The sequence below is a fragment of the Zosterops lateralis genome, assembly GCF_965231275.1.
Source record: "Zosterops lateralis genome assembly, chromosome: 1".
Taxonomy (NCBI): domain Eukaryota; kingdom Metazoa; phylum Chordata; class Aves; order Passeriformes; family Zosteropidae; genus Zosterops; species Zosterops lateralis.
Genome location: NC_139762.1, coordinates 139,107,024 through 139,126,050, shown reverse-complemented (window position 1 = coordinate 139,126,050; position 19,027 = coordinate 139,107,024). Strand labels below are relative to the sequence as shown.

The following is a 19,027-nucleotide window of genomic DNA, read 5'->3' as shown; positions in this document are numbered from 1 at the left end:
AAAATTGTACCACTGATGACAGTAAAATATAACCAAGTACTTTATCACATCAAGAGTTTCTCTGCTCTATCAACATATTCTAACCTTATTTTAATTAAGCTTTGCCACAGAAGTTAAACTCTACATATCAATGAAAGTAAAACAGCCATACTAGTTGTGTATAATCATGACAGACTGGAAAGAGTAACAGAAAACTTGAAAAAAAAAACAGTGGCTAATTTTGTCTCCAAGCAGAATCCACAATATCATACTGAGCAACTGTAGCAAAAGTAGAACCTGAGCTTTACCATCAACACAAAAGGTCAAGGAAATTGTTGAATTACCTGAATTTTACGATCAACAAAAGGTTAACCTCACATAAGGTTAAGGTAATTTGGACTAAGTCATTGCTTTGTATGTATGTGACATTGACCTTAGGGAAAAGTTAAATAGACAGGTAGAGGAGCTGAATATTGTACATCTCTTCAACTACTCTATTCTGAATGAATATTCACTGCTGTCTTTTTAAATGGATTGGGGTTCAATGCCCCAGGCCAAGGAGTGTTCAAGACACCATCTGGACAATGCCCTCAGCCCTGAACTGGTCAGGCAGTTGGATAAGATGGTCACTGTAGGCTCCTTACAACTGAAAATAACTTCACTCTGCTCTGTTCTATACTAAAAATCTGAGAGGTTGAATATATCCAAATCAATCTTAAAGCTAAATTTAAATACTGGACTCTCCTGTACCAAAGACAATCATTCACATAAACCTTTGTTTATGTGTTTGACATTATTTTTTATACAGTAAAAGAAGCCATCCAGAAATGCACACTTAATCAAAATAAGAGAACAGAATTCAGGTTTCCCAAGTCACAGGATAGAAACACCTGTACAAGACCATCCTTCCTCACCTACGTGTGATACTCACCTGCATGGGTTATACCACTTCTCACTAAAAAACAATCCACTTTCTGACCAAAAGAACAGCTGCTAATGCAAAACAAGCATTTCAGGGAGTTGTAAGACAATCATTACTGTAATAAACATTTTGACCACTTTGAAAGAAGTTTAAACACCTTGTCTAAGTTTGGTTTTGCTTTTTTGTGCTTCAAGGAACAGAAAACTCCACTCCATTTAAAGCCAGCACTGGGGATTTTGAGCCAGGTCTAATGGTAGGGAACACACTGTTCCACAACCTGCTTCAGATATTTACATTGGGTGTTTTCTTACCTCCATCTCCTTCTTCTTCTCCTTCATTTAGAACAATAATGCAGATGTGTTTAGTCAGCTGACGTGTGTTGGAGAATTTCCTATTGCACTTCCTGCATTCTAGGCTGCCTGGGGAGACTTCAGATGGTTCTGGGCCTTCTTCTGGCCCAGCTGGAGTCTCTTTGCTTGGAACAGGGTTATTTTCTGCCACATCTTCATCCACACAAAACTTCTTAGTGGACCCTTTTGGTCTGCCCCTTTTCCTCTTTGCTACAAGAAGCTCTAGAAAAGAAAATTAAAGTTTAAAGTAAATTAATTTAAATTCCATTAGCTAACTAGTTAATATCCCTCTGATCTTTGAAAAATAGGTGCCTCAAATGATGTTTGAGGGAAGTTATCCCAAAGGCTGAAAAAAAGGTTAGCATCACACAAACTTATTTCAAGCAGTGGCATTTGCTGGCATTTCACATGCTAGCATTGAGATCAGCAGATGTCAAAGTGCCACAGTTTTACTTAATTACACTGCAAGAACTCTTCTAGACTACACTACAATTCTATCAGCACATGTATTCTTCAAAATTGCTCTGCTGTGCTTTAACACTATAAAAAGCCTTTGAATATAAATGATTTTTAAATAAATTATCTAGGTATTGAGATGTAATCAGAGAAAAACAATGTATGTTTAAGAACCAAAATCTCATTGTCCTTTTAATATAGTGAAGAATAACTCCCTAATATTTTCTGTGGTTCTTGACTGTCAGCACTTTCTAGCCAAAAGCTGGCATAAAAAATTGTTGGTGACAAATAAATTCCAGAAGTCATGCAAAAAAACATTTCCTTAATTAAAATCAGAAGTCATCCACAACTCCTAATAAATACAATATTATTTTACATTTCCATATTCCTGTAAAGGAAATATTGATGAAATCCATGACACGGTGTGCACAGAAATGCATGACAACATAAATTGTATTTCCTGCTTAAGATTTCTCTCATCCCTGCTGCAGAATCACAGATACTGATAAACTGAGATTGACAACGTAGAAGTCTGAAAAACCATGAAAAGAGAGAATATTTAAAAAAACTCAAACCACAAAAATTTTTCAAGCACAGGTGCTGAAAGACCTTATTGAACTGGTTGATTTAGAGAATACAGAAAAATACATGACTTAAGGAATCTTAAAGGAAGATGATGCAGGAGAACAGGAGAAGGTAGCATCATGTTGTTATAACCAAATGCAGCATTTCCCTAAAACATACCAGGCAAACAAAACACAGCATTCAGGGATCACAGCTCTGAGTTAACCATGATCTACTATCTTAGTAGATAGTAACTACTATCTTAGTTAACCATAACTACTATCAAAAGGAAAAGAAAGCATTCTGTCCACTTAGAGGAGTGACTGAATACCTTTCTCCTTAAATAAATGTAATAAAAACTGCGAAAAAACCTTACTATGAATGGGAAAAAACCCAAACTGTTTTCCATAACGTTTTTCAACCTCCACCAGTGTCCTGAACTTTCATGCTACCCTAGCAAAAGTAATTTAGTCAATTTTCAGCCAAAAAGAAAGGGGTGGCTTCAGTGCTCCCAAAACTTCTCTTTGCCACCATTCATGTCATTTTGATATCCATTCATCACAGCAATCACTATTTAAGTTGAAGAAGTTAACAAAAAAATTAAAATAAACCCAACAATTATCTTTACATCAATCCATCAAAAGGCCACAGTTTGCTAACTGTCCAACATGAGGACTAGAGATGTGGATGCTGGTCAGGTTACTACAAAACAGTTAAATCCAAAGATTGGAAGAATGAATGCAATCATCATATTCTTTGTGTATGATATTCTTTTCATTCCTTTACAATATGATCATCAGATAACTCAACAGAAAGAAATTAAGAAAAATCAGGTCAAAGAGATGCTTCTTCCTGACTGTTTTAGAACAAATTTAATGAAAAACAGAACACTTTCACATTAAGAAAGAAATTGAAACAAAATCTTGCATGAAAGTGGAAATGTGAAAACTGCTCCTTCTGATGGCTGGTGATAGAACCTCTGCTATGGCTTACAAAATTGCAGTTCTTATCACTGGGACTATTAAATGTTTCCGCCAGTAGTAGAATTTACAGCAGTTCTCAACCATTTAAAAGGTTTGGTGGCAAGAGGCAGAGAGCAGCAAACACAGGAACAGGAGGGCTCATGTGAGCAATTGATCCACCACCAGAACTTCTGAGGTTTGTCACAGTCATTTCTTTTCCTTGTTCCTTGGTTTCCTTTTTTCCAGGACAGAGCTTATCTCAAGCTAGAGTTAACAATGCTAGAATTAAATTTTTAATGAGGCACATAACCACAAATTCCAGCTGTCTCTCTACCCAGTTTGCCCCTAGTGAGCTCTTCACACTGCATTATACAAATTCCAGCTCAAACCACCTAAGATCAACAACACACAGTAATTTAATAGCAGAGTATTGTCATTCATGTGCCAGCACACAACCAAGTTAATCAAATATTGCTTGTTAGAAAAAAAGAATCTATTTAACTGCTAAAAATAAAGTAGTATTTAAATAAAGTATAAAAATAAAGTAGTAAATAAGTAATAAAGAAACCTATCATTTATTTCAAGGATGCTTAGTCATAAATAGAAGCTTTTAAATTGGTCATTAGAAAGATTTTGAATTTAGATCCTGTTCCCTCAAGAACAACTTTGCTGTTTCTGGGGAATTTGCACTCATTACAGGCTGACTGAAACCAATCTTTATGCTGACTGCTATTGGATGAACAATGGCAATATCCACAGAAGACATTCTGTGCTATGCTGTATAATTATGTTCTCAAAGACATAAAAAAGACACTTCAGAAAGTGAGAAATGAAATAAATCGTGTGTCTATTTTTATACTGTTCCTTCATAGGAACTGTTCACATAAGCTTCTCCAAATCAATCTATTTCATACAAAAATTTGTCAGAAGTCACAAAACGCTTGTGCAAATGTCACTTAAACCTCCTGACCATATTTTGAGGGATTGATGCATTATGCAACATGAATCCTTCCTCAAATGTCAGTATAAAAAGTTTACATTTCATCAGCTACAACAGCATACATTCAGAATCATCTGCACACAGTGTCACACAAATGCATGGATATAAATCTCACCCCCAGCCTTGTTTTGTTACTGTTCTGTGTTTGTATCACCTCCTGTCCCGCAGGTGTGAATGCAGGCTCTGCCTGCACCCTGTGTTCAGGCAAGGATGAGGGTGATGCACACACCGTGGTTTTAAGTTACCTTAGTGAGCTGCACTCCTTGGAGGAAATTAAGATACTCAGATTGCAGCTTTCTTCAAGGTTTCATAACCAACAGAGCCATGCATCCCACAATCCAGTACAGCCTAAACCAAATAACAATCCACCAGGTAGTAACAGTAAGAATAGATGCAGCCTGGGCCATTGATGCTGTCCCACAAACCCTCACCAATCTGACCAAGCAGAAGCAAAAGAAAGCGGAGTTTTGACAAGCCCTTTGAAGGAAATGGAGATCATTGTGAAGAATTATAAAAAGCCCAAGGCAAAACTGAGTACGAATGACTACAATTACCAGGTAAAAACCTGTCATTTCCCAAAGAAAGACGTCACACTCCAGTGCTGGACAAATGTGACTTGTGCATAGATGTAGAACACCAACATCTCCCTGGTACTCTTGGTCCCACTTGATAAAAAAAATTTAACATAGTTGTACCAAAATGTTTAGGACAAATCAACTCTATCATGGCTTAATGATGGAAAGTGGCATGACTAAACAGAATTCAGCAGAGAGTACTGTAAATAAAATAACAGTAGAGTAATAAACAGGTATTACATGCCTAGTACTTTACTTGTCCCCAGTACTTACAAAATCATTAATTTATAACTCAGGCAAAACGAAGAGCTCCATTAGCAACTCAGCATTCACTTTTCTATACCAGTTGTAGGGTAGCTACAGTAATTACCTATATTTGGAAAAGAAATTGTACTTTCAAAGGACAAAAAGATGTTTAATCTACTAGTCACCAAGTACTAAAAGTTGTAATTTCTAAGACTGTAATTTACCAATTACTTCTCCTTTCAGTGACAATACTCAATTACTACAATGACTGGTTCACTGAAAAATAATCGTATAATACAGACTTTCTAAGTTTTATCTGCTGCACATTCCATAGCAGGAGGAAATTGCTTTGAAAGAAGTCTTTCCAAATCTTATGTTCAATTATGTCTTTTTTTTAAACAGAACACAGAAAATAATTCAAAGGGACTTCAGAACCCTCTTCCTCGATCAATCTGTCTCATGGGAAAGGAGAAATGCTACAGAATGCCTAAAATGTGACTTGAAAACTATGGAAAAACAATTTGCTTTGATATTCTTACTGACAGCAGATGGCAAAGAGTTAGGCTACATAACCTGAAAAAGGTAGCACCATATGAGCATGTGAGATCAATAAAAGTATTCACCAGAGAGAAAGGTAAATTATGAATATATAACTTAAGAAGGTTACATTTTACATAAGGTTTGCAGAATTGTTTTCCTAAAAGCTATTTATGTCTAATTTCTGTTGCTTCAGATCATAATGGTAATTACAAAATATCCTCATAAATGTGCAAATGCCTGTTGAACACAATACAGAAAGTGCAGCTACTCCCAACAAAAATGCAAGAGAAGTTTATAGAAGAGCTTTTTTACTAAAATGAATAGGAATATGACAAGGTACCAGTCTCATTGTGCTAGGAAATACAGGTAGTGAAGGGATAACAGGAAACCAAGATTTGAAAAAGGAAAACGCATTCTGCATGCCCAAGGAATTAATTCTGTGCTACAAAAATAAAATTAAAATGACACTTTGAAAACTGATTTGAAATTTATTCATCATCTTCTGATACACTGGTAATTTTGGGCATTGTGTGGAATAATATTCTGGTGAGATCTTTCCTCATCAGCCACCTGAGGAGACAGAAGCTCTAGTGAAATAATACATGATCATTATTAGAAATATCTTCTTACATTGATGAAGTTCTATAACTACTGAATTACTGCTGGTAAATAAGCAAAGAAACATCACATACATATGTTAACACCAAAAAAATTCTTACATGTATGATTTTAGAGAGTGGTTGATCCATGGCACATAGTTTTTAAAATCCAGAAACTATAATGATTGAAAAATCCTAGTATTTGTGTTAAATAAGAAGTTTGGCAAAAATATAAATCCATTAATCAGTAAAGGCATAAAAGAAGATAAAGTTTGAATTATTTTTAACCTATTGCTAATATTCCAGAGGATGACAATTATGATCAGTTAAAAATGGAATGGAATTAATTTAACTTCTTCCATTGCACAGTAAAATTTTTACATGCAACTAATTCAACCTCTGATTGCTTTATTTACCCACATCACTATCAAAACACAGCTATAAATTATGAATTGTGCCACTTCCTTTCTGGAACAGAACTTTTAACATTCCCTGAATCACAACAAACAAGTTAGACAACTCAAAGAGGACACCTAAGCCTCAAGACACACGCTCATCCAGGATGTCCTGATTGCTTTTCACTGCTGCTGGACAATCTTCCCACTGTAGTCAGTGCTCAAATTAAAGCTGCAGGAAGCAAACTTTGCTATACTTGACATTGAAAAATAACGAACCAATGTCATCATTCCCTAAGACACATTGAGTTTATCTGTAATGTAATCTATTCTGTGCTGAATGACATTTGGGGTGGCAGTTGTGCAGCACTTATCACAAAAACAAACTATGGAAACCATTCCAAGCACAATGCAGAATCATCACACCACAGGCTTTATTAATTACACTGAAAACTACATTCCTCTCAGTTTATGGATGTACCTTCTCCATCTTTGCTTGTGTTTGTGGGCGCTGTTAGAGGCTGGAGAGGAATAACAATGTCATCCACACTGGTCCCTTCCTCCGTGTGTTTCTCCGAGACGTGAGACAACAGCTCTGACTTGTTCGGTGAAAATAAGTTACAAAGTTTACACATGAAGATGGAATTGATCCCTGAAAAAAACAAAACAAACCAAGTTTAAAAAATAAGGAGTGTTTTCAAATGTAAGTTCTTTATGTTACCGTGAGTTACTGGGATTTTGGTTCAGTCAACATAGTAACTATGATTTACTTAAGACACATAACAGGCAGCAATGAGGTGAAATGACAAATATTATATCACTAAATTAACACATTCATAATAAATCCCAAAATGAATTAATTTAAGAAATGGGTAAACTCTTAGCTAGATCCTTCTAGGGCAAAAAAAATCTGGTTGAAATCTTAGAACTGTTTTAACATGACACAAAAGGAAGAACAAAGTAAGACCTTTTTCCCCTTCCAGTTTCAAACATCATTATAATTTTATATATTTTCAAAGACAAGGTAAAATTATATGTAAGACATGACATCCTCATCGAGTTCCATGAAAGGTTCCTGTTGATTTAAGAAAAACAAACAAACCAACCAACCCCCCAAAAAAATCCCAAAAAAAAAAAAAAAAAAAAAAAAAAAAAATCAATCCCAAAAACAAACTAAAAACCTTCAAAGATGCAGAAGCAAATGAAAAATGTCATTAAAACTCCACTGGTCAATGCTTTAAACAGAAATTTGACATAAATTTTTAGGCAAAGCTTTATTTTTTTTTTTTAATTCACAGGTACTTGAAGTGTGATGTGAAAGCAAAGCCCCAAGAAAGTAAATAACAAAAAAGAAGGAATAATATAATCCCAGATTAAAAAAAAACCTCAAAAATTTTGGCCAGAGGACTTTGTTTTCAAACACAGCAGTTTTTTGGTTTAATGGTTGATTTTTGAAGAGTCCCTATTCCTTTCCAGGTCCAATGAAACAAAAAAAAAACCAGAAACCAATTCTAACAGCACACTTGTTCTCCAACTACAAGTATGAAGTTCTGGCCCAGAGACTGGTTTCAATTGCTATTGTCCCTCCACCTCCCTGTGGAAAATTAGGGACACAACCTCACTGAAACCCAAGTGGAAAAAGCAGCACTTCTGAGGCACAAGTCAGACCAGAGATCACTGGGTAAGTACAGAAATAAAGTGATAGTTTGTGACCTTCGGGATGAATCTGGGGATAAGTGAAGAGGCAAGCGGTATTTTGGGACCTATTTTTAAAACAAACCTAAGCACTCTCCTATTGAACATGTTTTTTTATTCCACTTCCTTCAAGACACACTAATTATATAGTTCACCCCACTCAAAAAAAAATCTTTATTTAAGGTGTCTATTTTACAGGTATTTGCACTTGAAATGTAACAAAAGCAGAGCTCAAAACTAACAGGCAGGCCATGCCTTCATCTCTTTCAAAACACCTCTGAGAAAACAACTCCAATACAGCTCCTGTTGTTTGAAATAGCCTCTTACTCCACACACAGAGCTCTGTAAGTGCATGGTACAATCAACGTGTTCTTAGGAGCTCAGCTGGGCTCCTTCTCAGGCATTCTGCTGTCTGGAGCATACAGGTATTTCTGTTTTGATTGTAGTATGTTGAAATGTTCCTTTGAACTAGCTCTGCTCTAGTTAGCATTATTTTTCTTTTTTTTTAAGGGCCTGAAGCCTATTATTGACCCAGCAGATAACAACTCTTTAAACAGAAACACAAAATAAAACCTATGAACATTTACCTAAACACTTAACCAATTGAAATTCCACTATTTAGCTGACATTTTTGTTTTGAGGCTTTATTTGTCACTGTTTCTCCTCCCTGACCTGCTGCTGGCTTTCCCTAGAAGTTCAGGCTCAGTGTTGTGTCTCTTGTCTCCTCCTTCCCCAGCTGCAATCGGTACTCACACACCAGTTTATCTCTCACTCCTCCCAGAGAGGGGCAGAAGAGCAAGAAGAATCTCCAGAAGCCTCTGTGGGTGTTTGAAGTGTTTAATTACCAAAACCCAGCACAGGTGGCAGAGCACAGTGGGAGTCAGTGAAGGTGCAGGAAGCACCAGGAGAACACACAGAAGATGCTCAAGCTTTACACAGAGGTGAGATGGAAACCAAAGAGAGTAAAGAAATCATTTCAGGAAGAATGACCAGAAAAGGAGGTCAGAGAGCAGAGGATAAACTCTGCTGATCAGCAGACTGAACAAGTATGGAGTAAGCAAACAATAATTGATTATGCAGTTGCTAATTAGGCAGCGTAGAAATAAAGCAATGAATTATAGTCAATTAAGGGTAAAAATCAAATAAGGAGCAAGGTAATTAACTATGCATGGAATCAATGACTAATTAGTGAATAATTAATTATGGAGGAAATCAACGGAGCAATTAATTAGGCACCAATTAAATATGTGGATAAAGAAAGGAACAGTAATCAAGTATGCAGGTACACAAACATCAGGAAATTCAGCCAAAACCAATCTGGGACATTCTGTTCACTAAACATGTTTGTGGTAATTCATTATCTTCAGCTTGCCCCTATAAACTGTGCTAAATATACACTGAAATAAATAATGCCAATAATTTTCCTCTTAATTGACTATGTGGAAAATTGAGCTATAATGTAAGCAAAGCCTTTTCTTCTAATTCCTCCAAAACCCTCAGAATATTGCTTAATTAGAAGAGGTTTGTTTTGTTGTTTTTTTTTTTTTCCTTCACAGTAAGCATATCTACATCAAAGGGAGTTTAAGAAATGGATTACTAAAAACAAAGAGCAGCAAACAGATTCCCTGATTCCCGATCCTCTTCACAAAGTATAAACCAGAAGAGGCAAGAAAGAAGCACTTTTCTTGGTAAGATCACTGAAATTAACAGTATCTTAAGGGAATCAAGGAATATATTACTGTCTTATGTTCTTCCAACCGTTGTATGACAAAACCTAGTGCAAGTAACCAAAAATTTTAATTTTGCATAAAGGAAAGGCTCAGCATTGTGTATTGTTTTGTTTTAATTTTAATGACTACTCTTATAAGGCACACAGAGCAAGGAAACAAATCTGGGTTTTTTTATATATATACCCTATATCATTCTAATGGATCCAAAACCATTCACTTTTCCTTTCAAAGCAGGCAAGAGTGAACAACTTTTATAAGTGCCTTTGAAGTTCTGCAGCTGTTAAAAGGAATTAGAACTCCACAATTACATACAAAAATAAAAAGTGACTAGGTATTTGTTGGCCTGTGGGAAAAGTTGATGGGATCAATAATTATGCATCTGATCAACCATCCTAAAACACGGAGCAATGAAGTTCAGAATATGAATAATTACTTAATTCCTTCCAAACTTACTACAGAGCTGAAACAAACTTTGTTGACTCATCGCCATCAAATTCTTAACAGGAACTCTCTGCAATTAAAAATCTTATTCATCAGACTAGGACTTGGTCTTGTTGAGATTTTTTCTGCTGTTTCTGTACAGATATCAAGTACAATAAAAAGTGGGCATGACTATTCCATTCAAACTATTTGTTTTGTAAAAGAACTTTGTAGACACATCTGTTGAATATGTAAGATATTGAAGTGTCTAAGAACAAAAAACAAAACTTTTTCTGTTTAGGTAGAAGCAGTGAAATGGGGGATAGCAGTTAATGTGAAAGCAGCACATAAAAAGCCAATAACTTTTGTTTAAGACTAGCAACACGATTTCTTAGTAATAAAGTGGTTTCATCTGAACATAAAGAATGAGCAAATACAGTACAAGAAAGTATGATATCCTGTACTACTGTCAAATACTTTAAAAATACTTTACTTATCAGTTCTTACTCCTCTGAGCATGTTAGAGGCTTTTCATTTTCAAAGCCATCTCAAATATACAAAATTTTCACAAACAAGTGTATCTCTGATTTTTATTGCTTCATCTCCAGGACACTTGTTTGTTGGTTTTGTGATTTTTTTGTAGAGGTTTTTTTTTGCTGTCATTGTTGCTGTTTTACTTAAAATGTACTTTCTATAGATTACATAACATTTTAACCATTATTTTAATAAAGATGCTGGTATAAACTAATTGTATTTCTCTAATTTCTTAAAGAACAAAATTAAATAAATCAATACTGATTTCTATGTATTTTCTCTATTTTAATCCACCAAGAAATTAATATCCAGTATTACAGCACATCTCTGAATCAAAAGCATTATCCTTGATAGGTGTTAAAGAAAAAAGAAGTATATAAAGTTTATAAGACAAACTATTTGCTACCATTAGAACAGCAGCACCACAAGAACCCTGTGCTCAAAACTAACAAATTAACCGTACTGGAAGCGGTAGGTGGAGAATCAGAAGATATTTTAGGGGGTTCCTTCATCTGAATTTGGGCAATTCTAAAGAGTAAGCAACAGCTTCTTAATTCACCAGCACATAATGACTGCCAAAACCAAACAAAACCAACCCTGCAGAAAGCATTCAGTCAAAGAAAAGGTGCCCCTGACCATGACTGTTCTCACTTTTGGCTGCTAACTAAAATCAGGGCAATTTAATCATCACTAGTTAAGTGCCAAAAACTTTATTTTAACACTAAGGAAGACTGCTACAGCAATGTCAGCACAGGATGCTTTCCTGCAAAAACTAAAAGATGATGTTGAAATCAATACAATTGAATATGGTTTTATGCAAAACCCAGTCATATACATTCATCATTTTTCCTGGCCAGGCTGTAAGTGAGGTTTACTCAATAACCTACATCTGCAGAGACTCTCAGATTTTGCATACAAGACTAAATTACACTGAAATTTGTGAAAGTTTATGATTAAGAAGTAATATAGTTTAAAATATAGTGGTGAGGCCCTGGCACAGGTTGCCCAGAGAAGCTGTGGGTGCCCCATCCCTGGAAGTGTCCAAGGCCAGGCTGGATGGGGCTCTGAGCAACCTGGTCTGGTGGAAGGTGTCCCTGCCCATGGCAAGGTGGTGGAACTGGGTGATCTTTAAGGTCCCTTCCAACCAAAACTATTCTGAGATTCTATGATCTATACAATAAAAATATACTAGGACTAAAAACAAAAATAAATTATATATATATATATATATGTATATTGCACTAGTTAAAGTGCCTGGGATATGAATTCAATATGGTGCCATTGTGAGCAAAACTAAGCTGGCAGCTCTGTATATAACTAAGAGAAAATTACAAGCTGAGAAATAAAAACGGAGGAGCATCAGGCTTTACCCAAGCAAAAAAATTTAAGGGAGTATGAAAATGGTTTCAAATTAAGATAGAAGGGGTAGGTAACAAGCGCAAAAGACCACAAAGATAAAGGTGGTTCACCTTGTAGCAGTAAAAATCAGAAATTACTTTCAAATGAAGGATGACACAGAAATTAGTACATTTTTACAGGAAAGAACAAAACAAATTTTTAGGTTTGTTTTTGTAGTTGCTTTTTAAAAAATAAATCCAACTACTACTACTACAGCAATGCAAGAAGCCTAATAAAATAGGAGAGTTGGAATGCCTGGCTGTAAATAAGAATTACTGACATTCATGCATTCAAATAAGCTTCTGATACACATTGTTATAATGCCAGTGGGTCACTACCACTACCAAAATATTGAGGACTAAGTAAGATGTATAATTTTTTTAAAAATAAGGTATTTTAGAAGCAGCTTAGGGTCAAATTTGTGTGGCTATTTTAACAAGTAACAAAATTGCTGAGGAATTTAAATACAGTTCACAGAAAAGGACAGTGTAAGGAACAAGCTGACCACAGGGGTACCAATGACTGTGGCACACTGGAGGGGACAAAAGAGGTTACAAAGATAGAAACAATATATTGTAGGCTTTAATTAGCCTTGTGCAGAGTAGTTAAATGCCAGGTCAGGACAGGATGCCTAAATTAAATGTTTAGACACCATTAATGACTGTTTCACCCAGCAAACAGATAGGGAAACCACATGAGGAGAAACAGTTCTTGACTTTATCAGAAGTAAAACACAGGACCCTTTTCAAAGTGACATTATTTGAGAGTTACTCTGTAACCATGATTAAAGTACTACTCAAAAGCCCTCTTAACACAGTGATAAAGAGCCAAATGTTTGTGTTTCACTTCAACAATGCAGACTATATAAAGATAAAAAGCATCTTTAACAAAACAAACCACAAAAAGCACTAAAAATTTTCCAAGACAAGTTAAATCCTTGAAAGCAGCATGAAGGTTATTTAAAAGCATCATATTTGATGCTAAACATCAAAGAAGGTTTTAGAGACAGGAAGGAAAAATCTAGCACAGCTAAATAGCAGTGAAATGAACTTTTAGTAGAAGAAAACATCCTCATAGAAGTTTTGTAAAATGAGGAAAGCAAAAGAAGATATAAATTGTGGCAAATTTAATGTAAAAACACAGTGAGGCAGGTCATTAAGGGTAATTTTATCAACTTAAAAAATAAAAAACGGAATGCAGCAATGTTTTAAAAACATCTCAACACCAGTAACAGGCCTGCCCAACAGCCTGTGCAATGAAAAGTAATCAGTACAGGAAAAAGACCCTTCATAAAAGGTGAGCCCATAGCAAAATGAGTTTTTCAATTTGCTGTCATTTTATAATGCTTTGGAGAGGTTTTCTGTGAAAGATCTCTCAATTACAGCAAACACTTTAAAGACAGCCTCAAAATAAGGCTGGGAACTGCACTCCTCAGAAACAAAACCTCAGAGCTAAAACAGACAGACCTATAAAAGAGATGGTCCTACAATACGAAGACCTATTAAAACCAGAAAATATCCACACTGGGCTTACATCTTTGGATATTGTTCCTCTACTGAAATAATAATAATCACAATCATCAGCCTTAAAAGGTACAGAAGTAAGGAAGAACAACAACACAGCACAGTTCCATACATAAGCAGTTAAATGAATAAGTGTGGGGTTTTTGTTTTGGTTTGGTTTTTTAGGGGTTTTTTTGGGGGTTGGGTTTTTTGTTTGGCTGGTGGTGTTTTTTGGGGATTTTGGGGGGTGTTTTGTTTGTTGGGGTTTTTGGGTTTGTTTGTTTGGTTTTTTTTTTTTTGTTTTTTTTTTTTTTTTTTTTTTTGGTGTGTGTTTTTCTTTTTGGTGCTTTTTTTGCCTAGAAGGATGCAACTGAAGACTGGAGAAAAGGCAAAGTGTAAAATGAAGAACTGTAAAAGCAGCTCTCACGAAGGACATGACTCCTCTGAAACTACTCCCTGCCTTGCGGCTGATCTCTCCCTGCTGCTGCAGCTCCAAGGTGGGTGGGTACACATCCACTTGGTGTCCAGAATTCTTACAAGTTGACCAGGAAGCACCAAGTTGATAGAGAATGGCTGGGGCTCAGCAAAGCCCATAAGAAGGTCTAAGTGCATATTCTGGACAAGTATCACTTAGTGCTTGCCCTGTTCTTCCACTTCTCTAAACACCCATTGTGTGCTGTTAACCACGTGAAATTTCAGGAGTGAAACAAAATTAAGATCCAAATAAGTCAATACTTTCTGACATTATATTTTGCACATCACAATAAGAACATGGCATAACATGGATTTTAACAGAGCTCAGCTGTTCCAGCATTCAGAGAGCATTTTTCCCCTGTCTGGGGTCCCAGGGGTGGGCACAGCCTTGGCACTGTCACCCAAACCAAACACATTGTATTTAACCAGTCTGATACTGTATTTGTGAAAAGAAACTTGCATTTGAAACTACCGCAGTTTAACTGATGATGGCAAATAAAAGCAGGTGTTTTTCTGTTTTACATGCACCATCTTCACAAATGCTCCAGGAAAAAAGTTAAATACAGTTCATTAAAAGAAAACAACTGTCTCCACATATTTATGTTGGCTAAAATATACAAAATTCATGGCCTGGATATAGCATAGATTTAATAGGATATTCAAATAACTAGGAAATTGCTTTCAGTTTAGAATAATCACTTTATCAAACACAGAAACAGGACAGCTTTTCCATCATTAAGGAAAAAAAAATAAAAAAGCCATAGCAGATACGTTTATAGTAAGACATTTTTATTTTCATGTTCTAAGATCTCCCTCATGTGGCTAAACACAAGACTGCTTAAGGTCCACTGAAATACACTACTACACAATATTAAAATGTGTAAAGTGCACTACCAGACACCAAAATCACTCAGAACCCCTCAAAGCAGAAGCACAAACTACGTGATCAGTCATTGACTTCAGGATTCACTGTATGAAACACTCTGAACTGATTTGTGGAAGCAGCCATAATGGAAAACTGAGGTCAGAGACACCTCAGCATCAGCAATATCAAAAGTACTGAATACTCACAACAGTTCTGGATTCAACCACACTCAGAACACTTTTTATTAAGACAAATGTGCTTGAATACATGTAAATTTATTAGCAGCTCTAGTAGTAAAGAGAATTATTTCTCACTGAAATTTGGATCCAAGAATATAAAGCGGTTCTGGAATGTTTTAACAATATTCCATAAGTAACACAGCACCTGTTAGCTATTCTGCTACTCAGTTACTCTTCTGATAGTGCAATTCTCCTTTGCATAAAATCTTGTCTCACAGAATAGATGGGGTTGGAAGGGACTTCTGGAGATCATCTAGTCCAAGTCTAGAGCAGGTAACACAGGGTGGGTTTTGAATATCTCCAGAAAAGGAGACCCCACGACCTCCCTGGGCAGCCTGTTCCAGCGCCATCCTCAGCATAAAGAGGTGTTCATGTTCACATCCACGTCGAACTTTGTGAGTTTTAGAGTATGGCTATCACCCCTTAGTGCTGGTTTGAGTTCTAAACTATCCATCAGTACTTCGTAGGACAGGTAAAAATAACTCAGGATTTTAAAGATTAAGAAGTCAACTCAGGGAATGACAACCAGAACCAAATGTGAGTATATACAGGGTAATTAACGGGCATTAAATTATTGCGACATCACTTCACAAACTGCAACAGCACAGAGGGACTGTAAAGGCAGAAAGCACACACACAGCACTCCTAAGGCTGCCACTTCTGTATAACTTTATTCACTGCTCAAAAGAAAGCCAGGCCAAGAGAAGGCACACGAGAGCACTGACAGTGCAGTGGAAACATCACACCTTAAACATCTGCCTTCCGCAGCTGAACGGCGGGGACCTGGAGCTGTAAACACTGTTAACACCATTCAGAGCGGCTGCCGGAGGAGCTGACGAGTGTTTCAAACCCAGGTGAGCACAGAATCGTGGAATAATTCAGAGGATAGAAAAGGGTTGGAACAGACCTCAAAGATCACTCAGTCCCCACCTCCCTGCCACGGCCAGGGACACCACCACTCCCTAGACCAGGTTGTTCAAGGCTTAATCCAGTGTGGCTATAAACACCGCCAGGCTTGGGGCAGACACAACTTTCCTTATCAACCTGTTCCAGTGCCTCGCACCCTCACAGTAAAGAATTTCTCCCTAAAATCCAGATTAAACCCCTCTTTCAGTTGGTACGCATTACTCCCTGCCCTATCCCTACAGCTCCTGACGAGGAGTCCCTCTCCGGCTCCCGGCAGCCCCTGTAAGGTCCCTATGGGTCTCCCCCATTCAGTTCGGCCCCGGCAGCAGCTCCAGCTGCTCGTTCCCAGCTGTTCCCGACCCGCTGCTGAGCGGCAGCCTCAGCACGGACAGCCGGGGCACAGCAGGACTCCCAGGCTGGGGTTGTCCAAGTCCTCCCGGCCCCCCAGCCCCCAGGGCATGGGGCAGCGCGGGGCGATGGGCGCCCGGCCGGCCGCCACCGTGGGGACTACTTGTCGTGCGGAAGGAGCGATTCACATCCCCACCGGAACTCCTTCCCCTCCGCCGCGCGGGGATCCTTGCGCGCTCCCCCGCCCGCCCGCCCGGCCCCGCTCACCTGCACCCGCCGCCTCCATCGCCGCGGGGGCTCGGCGGGACAGCGCGCCGGGAGCCGAGCGCGTCCCGCTTGGGAAACGGAGTGAGGGGAAAATGGGAATAAAAAAAAAAAAAAAAAATACAACACCGAAAATCGGGTCCCCCGCGCGGCGCCTTATGGCGAATCTGCCGCGGCCGACACGGCAGTGGCGCCTCGGCTCGGCGCCGCGGGGCGGGGCGGCGCATGCGCAGGGGCGGCCGCGCGGAGCCGCGTCTCCTGAGGCGCCGCCCGCGGGTTGAGGGAGCGGCGGGAGGAGGATGAGGGGATGGCGGGGCGGGAGGAGGATGAGGGGATGACAGGGCAGGGGACACCCATGGCAGCCGGGACACCCCGCCGTCATCTCCCCGTGCCCCTCTGAGCACCCCCCCACCCCGTCCCCCCCCGGGCTGCACAGCTCAGGCTGACACACCCCCGCGATGCCAAAGGCGTTGTAATTCACCATCTTTGTGTAAAGTGTGTTTTAATGAGCCTGGTACTTTAGCACATACGTGCGAGGTAGTCATAGAATGGACTATGGAAGGGACCTTAAAGACCATCTCGTTCCAAACCCTTTGCCATGGGCAGGGAGACCTTCCCCTAAACCAGGTTGTTCTGAGCCCTGTCCTTGAACATTTCCAGGAATGGGACATCCATATCCACATCCACAGCTTCCCTGTGACTCCTGAGTCTGACTGAAGAACCTGCCGAGTCTTGCCACCCTCACGGTAAAGGATTTCTTCCTAATTTAAACCTACCCTCTGAGGTCAGAGCTGTGATCACGGGGACCCAGGGCGTGTGTCCCTTGTCCTCGGTGTCACCACAGGTAACTGTGGCAGAACCATCTGAACAAACACCCTTAGTGCTTACAGGGCCATTTGTGTGTAAAAGTCACCTCCTCTCCTCACTGGTGTCACCAGCCTTACATGGAGCTCTGCTCCATCAGTCCCTACAGGTACAGGAAGGGTTGGTGAGGACCAGGCTGTGCCTTAGCCTCCTGCAGACAGACTGGGCACCCCATCAGTGCTCCTCTCACTCAGAATGACCTAGGCGAGATAGCTCTTATGGAAACGTGTTCTTTAGAATTTATGTTAGAGACCCAAGTAGAAGGCAGAAGGGAAAGACCAGACCTTTCCAGAGGCTGGGGTTGCTTCCCTGCAAAATTTTTGTCTCCTCTGACCAGATGCAAATAACAGCGCGATATTATAGCAGAGTCATTGCTGGATGTCCTGACCTCATGAGAAGCAACATCGGGAACTTGTCTTTACCCTGCTGCCTTGACCTGCCCTCTTCCCCTTCTAGACTCCTTCTGCCCATTTCTGCCTCTCTTCCCACCCACTGCACATATCTCCTGGAGAACTTTTCATTCTTCTAGGAGAAATAAAGATGAAAGTACACTTGTGCTCAGGCACACACTGCCCATGAAAGGAAGGGACTGTGCTCTTTTTTGGACATGAACAATATTCATCCTTACCTTGGCATTGAAAGAACATTCTCTGCTCCTTGAGTCACTGAGCCTCACTACAGCAAGTGGGGTGGACTGTCCTGCCAAGAAAAGCACTTGTCTTCACACAGAACCACTGGTTGAGCACCCACATGGTTTACTTTTTACATACACACGCTGCATACGGTTCTGCTTTGCCCAATCACAAGCCTGTTTAAAAGGCTGCAGTAATAAAGGCTTGTTCTTTACCTAAGACATCAAATCAGAGCTGGAATCGCTGAGATTTGCTGCCTGGCCCAGCCAAAATGGAGGGTTTGTCCATTGGATGTCAGAAAAGAAAGAGAGAAGCTGTCACTGTTGGGGTGCCTGGTCAGGTCACAGAGCCTCATGAAGCAAAGTTTTTGCAGCTCTGAATCAACAGTTTCACAACTTAAACAAAAATACCCTCAAGTTCTTCAAAGTGGGATGATATTAAAAGCCACATAACTGGTCACCAGCAGAGTTCAGCTGCACCACACAGAGCATGGATCCAGGCACTGGGATCACCAGCATCGATTGTGAGGCCTTCTCAACACAGTGGTGATTCCTGGGGCTTCCTGTGC

General features: G+C 39.0%; 1 protein-coding gene across 2 annotated transcripts in view; it reads right to left on the bottom strand.

Annotated features, from left to right (window-relative positions):
* Positions 1-17,436, bottom strand: part of ZFAT (zinc finger and AT-hook domain containing) — a 74,459-nt gene extending 57,023 nt beyond the window's left edge. The window contains exons 1-3 of one of the 2 annotated variants that reach the window (XM_083860695.1): positions 16,967-17,436; positions 7,070-7,240; positions 1,213-1,473 (exon numbers count right to left, since the gene is read on the bottom strand). In XM_083860695.1, the coding sequence (XP_083716821.1) occupies positions 1,213-1,473; positions 7,070-7,240; positions 16,967-17,345 (811 nt within the window). In that variant the 5' untranslated portion in view covers positions 17,346-17,436. Of the gene's footprint in view, positions 1-1,212; positions 1,474-7,069; positions 7,241-16,191; positions 16,275-16,966 lie in introns of those variants that run through there. The other variant, XM_083860696.1, reaches the window with a different exon arrangement.
* Between the last annotated feature and the right edge of the window lie 1,591 nt (positions 17,437-19,027).